The 5,972-nt window shown below is 37.6% G+C and overlaps 1 protein-coding gene across 11 annotated transcripts in view; it reads right to left on the bottom strand.

Annotated features, from left to right (window-relative positions):
* Positions 1-5,972, bottom strand: part of LOC107700301 (slit homolog 2 protein-like) — a 79,353-nt gene that overhangs the window by 30,552 nt on the left and 42,829 nt on the right. For 9 of the 11 annotated variants that reach the window (XM_016501914.1, XM_016501917.1, XM_016501918.1 and 6 more), the window contains exons 5-10: positions 4,205-4,276; positions 3,710-3,781; positions 2,807-2,878; positions 1,441-1,604; positions 1,270-1,281; positions 946-1,078 (exon numbers count right to left, since the gene is read on the bottom strand). In XM_016501914.1, the coding sequence (XP_016357400.1) occupies positions 946-1,078; positions 1,270-1,281; positions 1,441-1,604; positions 2,807-2,878; positions 3,710-3,781; positions 4,205-4,276 (525 nt within the window). The remainder of the gene's footprint in view (positions 1-945; positions 1,079-1,269; positions 1,282-1,440; positions 1,605-2,806; positions 2,879-3,709; positions 3,782-4,204; positions 4,277-5,972) is intronic. The other 2 variants (XM_016501915.1, XM_016501924.1) reach the window with 1 other exon arrangement.

Here is a 5,972-nt window from a genome sequence, read left to right as displayed (position 1 = left end):
TGTGTGTGTGTGTGTGTTTACTACTCACTGCTGTGTGTGTGCACTTGGATGGGTTACATACAGAGCTCAAAAGCTCAAAACATACAGAGTATGGGACACCAGACTTGGCTACACATCACATCATTTTCACTTTCTTTACAAAAATGCAATAAAAGACAAATTAACATCAGCTGTAGTTTTCCTACCTGCCAAGTCAAGTAATAAGAATCATAAATATATTATTCATTCAGTAGTCCAGCATTCAACATATAGCAATGCTTATTTATATCGTCTCGCCTTCTCGCTGTCTCTCTCAAGATATCTGTTCTTCTCTTTGACAGCAAATATGTCATAAATCAGATAAGCTCTCCAAAGTTGACAGGGCATGAAAATCAGGCTCCCACATAGGTGGACGAACACACACATACACACACATTTCATTCAACCGGAGCCAAATGAGATAATCCGACTCATCTGCCAAGGCCCTGCATGCAGCTTTCAGAGGAAGAAAAACGAAGGGATGACAGACAGAGCAAGAAGGGAAGAAAAATGATAGACAACGACCCTGGCAGTGAGAGGCACAATAATTTAAAAAAGATGTGGCGTCTCAATCCAGGCCCCGTTGGCAGAGTGTTGGCCCACAGAAGAGATGCCATTGATAAAATAAATCCATTTCCACACTGAATTAATGTGCATGACTTCAGCATGGCCTCGTAGTTAAAATATTTGATACAGATACAACTCTCACTGTGTGTGTGTGTGTGTGTTTTTCAAAACGCTTATAAATCATACAGAGTGAGTTTTTTTGAGAAAGTAAAAATGCACAAAGGGGGTAGGTTTAGGTGTAGGGCAATAGCACATACAGTTTGTACAGTATAAAAACCATTAAGCCTATGGAATGTCCCCACAATTCACAAAAACAAACATGTGTGTGTGTGTGTGTCTGTGTGTGTGCTCCTCACTCACATCTCAGTGATGGTTTCTGGCAGGCTGGTGGGTATTTCAGTCAGTCCTTTCCCTCGGCAGTCCACTACATTATTACTGCAGGTGCACAGCTCAGGACACTGCAGCACACTACAGGACGAGTGTGACTGGGGCCCTAAAACACACATACAGACAGATGACAAGGATGCAGGGGTGTGTGCTACACAAAGGAAGGCTGAGTCTAAAGGTTGAATTAAATTAAAAAACTTCCTCAAGCAAAAAGGTTGTGAACTTCATATTGCAACTAAATGCAGTTTGAAGTAATGAAACGTTTTTGCCCACGTTATTTCAGCACAAATAACTTGCCTTCACTGAAGTCTTGAAAGCATGAGCAAAGAAAGAGAACAGCCAAAAAATGGACAGAATATGAAAGCTTTGACAAAACAAAACAGCAAATTCATGTATTTATTCTCTTTATTCTCACAATCTCTTATCGCCTACAAACAAGCCACACAAATAAAACGCACACAAACTTACCTGTACACATAAACTCTTTCTTCTGAACCTCAGCAATGTTGTGGCCCCTCAGGGAGGGCGGAGCCATACACTGTGTGTAGAGGCCAAGGCGGGGCCTCTGTCTCAGCCAATCAGAGAGCCAGGCCACATGACAATCACACAGCAGACTATTTGAGTGCAGACGACTAGAGAAAGAAAGAGTAATTTGAAGGTCCGATGGCAGTCTAAACTGATATGTCGAAAAAACCTGTGTCCATGTGTGTGAGAGAGACATGTGTGTTCATGTTCATTAATTACAGTCTTTTACTTGCAGACAATGTGCAAACACACACAGGGATTTCTCTGTTGACTCTGGTGTTTCTGTGTGGTCAGCATCTTTAGGAGTCCTTCCCTTAACAAGATTAATGTTACAACGAAACTTTAACCATATTTAGTTGCAGTGCTAGGTAGATTACTTACTAATTGTAGTCAATTACTGATTACAAATTACATGACGAAAACTGTAGTTAATAAAATAATCTGGATCTGAATCGAATCATTTATTTTTTCTCTTGAAATAAATTGGTAACTATGACAACAGTTTTATTTTAGCATTATTCATATACTTATAATATCTATTAATATTTTGAACAACCTTTTTTCAGTTTTCATTTAAGTTCTATTCATTTCATAATGTGCTTCTGTCATTTATAAGGTATTTTATTATTATGTTTCTTTTATTTAGCTTTAAAACATTTTTAAGTTTTAGTTTTAGTATTTGTAGCACTTCAACTTATTTCAATTAGTTGCCATGACATTATTCCTTATTTTCATTTAAGTTTTTTTATGTTTTTCATCTAATAATTATATTTTATTTTATTTCAGTATTATTTAAATCAGCAAAAATTATAAAAAAAAAAAAAACTTTTAGTTTTAGTTACCTTTTTAGTTTTTTGTAACCACAGTATAGGACGATTTACTAGCAATCTATCATTTGATAGGGGAAAATGTCTGACCTTTCACACTAGCCAAGTATGTTTCATGGTCTTAATGGCCTTTCTCATCTTGGCATTCACTGGCTTTCCATCATCTATTGCTGACGTTTAGCTAACAAGGACTAGAATGCCAATATAGCAATTATCTGCTTTAGCTCATCATTTAAATGGGATTAAATCATGATCGCACACAAAGGACTCCAATCTACAAAATGTATGCTAATGAAACATACATATTAATGTGGTTATTACACCCTATTACCCCATAATCACACTTATTAAGGGCCAGCATGATAAGTGCTGGATAACATGCCAACGACAGTCTGAAGAACTGGTTTAATGCAGTTTGTGTGTGTGTGTGTGTGTGTGTGTGTGTGTGCGTGTGTGTGCGTGTGTGCGTGTCAGATACTCACAATGTCCTAAGCTTGGGCATGTGATTAAAACTGGCCACTGACAAACGAGATATATTGTTGTTGTTCAGTGTGCTGAGAAACAAAGAAAGAGAAAGATAATCACAAACATATATAATAATAAGGGATAGTTCACCAGATGAAAGTGAATGGTTACCACAGCTGCCCCTGGTTCCCATTTACTTTCACTGTATAAAAAAGAGCATCTTAGACATTATGCTAAATAACTCCTTTGATGTTCTGCACGAAAAAAGTGCTTTGGAATAGACTAGTTTGTTCTTAGGAAGAGTGAGTGAACTATCCTTTTAATGTTTTCCTATTACAATAATCCATACAGAATCTTTTACAGATGATTTGACTTTTTTTTTTTGCAGTATATCAATATGCCTTCATGCATGTGTGTGGTTATATGCAGGGAACCACTTTATAGATGCACATCTGCTCTTACACAATACAGCTCATAAACCGTCTTCTGTCGGTTTTGTCACAAAACATCATCAAAATAATCCTAGTAAAATAATCTGACACAATCCCATTTATCTGTCTTGATTCCATTCTCTCTAACAGGATAATTCCACTGATCCCACTTTAAAAAGCAGATATGCATTTTATACAATCGTTCAACACTCAGCAGGCACGATCTGACAGCAGAACACGGCATGTCGTCTACATACAGAGAAATCCATACCAACTTAACATGAATATATAATTTTTTAATCGCAATTTCAATCTAAAAATCAAAGTTTCTGGAACAGTCCCTCAAAACCGGTGTGGCCCTGCTTTGACCCACGTCTAATACGACCATGATATCTGAAAAGATCTCTGCAGTGGCTTTAATTCACCAGAACACAATCACGCAAGTTCACACACACATACACACACACACACACACACACACGCACTTACAGTACTTCTAGGTCCCGCAGAGCTCTGAACGCTCCGTCTTCAATGCAGGAAATCTGATTATAGTCCAGCTGCCTGAGAGAGAAAAAGACAGAGAGAAAATGTTTGAAGATGATGCTGTCGGTTCTTCTGTTTGGTGTTCAATGATTATGGAAATAGAATAATACACTCTCAGAAACACTACTGATCCTTACTAAAAAAACAACAACACATACATCCTTCACTCTCCTGTTCTTCAATGTTTTTTTCTCTCACTCATTTTGCTGTCAGTCTTCCTCCCCCATCACTGTTCTTCACTTTCCAGCCTTCTCAGTCTGTCTGCTGTGCTCTCCTCCACTATTGTCTACCTGCACTGCCCACTCCTCCCACATACGTGTGTGTGTGTGTGTGTGTGTGTGTGTGTGTGTCAGTATGCCTGGGCATCTCATTAAAGCACACAATCATTAATTCAAAGCTCTCTTTCTCTCTCTCTTTCGCACATAGATACAGAAGACTCACAAGTTTTTGATCTCAGTAGCTCCTCTGAATGCTTTTCTGGGAATCCCCTGGATCTGATTTTCACTCAGGTCTCTGGTAAATAAAGAAAGAGAACATTAACAATCATAAGCAGTTCTAAAGACAGACACATGCTAGAGTGATCTGCAGTTCACTTTAAAGTAGAGTGTACACTGAATTGTTTCCCTTCGCTGTTGTTTTGTACAATAAATGCAAAGGCAGACTGAGACATCAGCTGTCACAATGTACAACATACATCTTAGTTTAGCCAAAAATAAAAATTGTCATCATTTACTCATCCTCATGTCATTTCATAACTGTATGACTTTCTTTCTTCCTTGCAACACAGAAGGCATGTGAGTGAAGAAGATGTGAAGAATGTTCTGTTCTGCGTTTGCCATAATAATAAATGGGATTGAAGCTTTCAATCATCAGAAATTGTGTATCATAAAGTGAAGTATTATAAAAGTGGTACATATGATTTCTCATGATGAGAAGTCTTCGGAAGCCATAAGTTGATAAATCAGACTGATTAAATCATTTCAGTGGATTAGTTCAGTGGTTGTCCAAGACAATATTCGAAGGTCTAATCTGAAAAGTCCCTCTGGTAATTAAAAAATAAATTAATAATAAATAAAAATATGTAAATAAATATAAAATATGATGTCAGTTGAATACATCCTTATATTTACTGTTTTAGCATTTTAATGAAGATCATTGTAATATAACTAAGTGCAAGGGAACCCATAAAATATCCTCTAGTGGATACTTTTATTGCTCTTTTGTATCATCTTTGAAGCTCCAAAGCTCCAATTCCTATTCATTGTAACTGTATGAAACTTTTTCAAAATTTCTCCTTTTGTGTTCCATAAAAGAAAGAAAATCATACAGGTTTAGAGTGACAGGAGGGTGAGTGAATAATGACAAAATGTGATGGAAACAGCTAAGACTGATGATTTCACCCTACGACAAAATAAATGATTCACAAATCCTGAAATTTGTCTCAAAACTCATGTGCCCTGCAGCTTAGATAAATGGTCAATATGAAAAAGAGGAGAATCAAGGAGAAAAATCAAGGAATGATATAATTAATCACTCCAGCAAAATCCTCCGGTGTAAAATCCACACATAACTAATAGCCTTGTGTTCAAACAAGACCTAAAAAGAACACAATCACTCATAGTATTCAGCATTCACAGACATCTGCAGACACTGTCAGCGGGAGAAAATAAACAACAAAAGAAAAAGAAAGCAAGAACAGAATTAAATATTCCCCTTTTCAAATTAAACAGCTGCAAGATCAAACGCAACAAATATGCATGCACACAGTTATGATGAGACTAAACAAACATTTCTAACTGAAGTCCCAGGTTCTTCAGGCATCAGAACAGACATTTAAACAGCCTGGGTAAGTCTTCAGCGCTCTTTAAAAATGTCATCCTGACATGACCTGAGCGTGAACTGAATGGGAATCGTCTTTAATCAGGTTCATCTGTGCCTGTACAGGACGCCGACACCAATCTGTGTGCGCATTTATAAGATCAAACGTACTTCTGGATTACAGTGCAAACATTCCAGCTGTCACCCAGATGAGAGCGAGATGGATTCAGGCACAGACAGTCAAAGCATTTAAACCAAACAATTAAAAAACCTGTTCCCAGTTCAGCATGGCGGCTAACATTGCCATAAAGCACCACACACACGCACAAAGACATGGTGGGAGGTGGGCTAGACAACCAGGGAGGCTCACACACACACACACACACACACA

The sequence above is a fragment of the Sinocyclocheilus anshuiensis genome, unplaced genomic scaffold (assembly GCF_001515605.1).
Source record: "Sinocyclocheilus anshuiensis isolate Anshui unplaced genomic scaffold, SAMN03320099.WGS_v1.1 scaffold326, whole genome shotgun sequence".
NCBI lineage: Eukaryota > Metazoa > Chordata > Actinopteri > Cypriniformes > Cyprinidae > Sinocyclocheilus > Sinocyclocheilus anshuiensis.
Note: the sequence above shows the minus strand (reverse complement) of the source record. Positions and strands in the feature narration are given on the sequence as shown.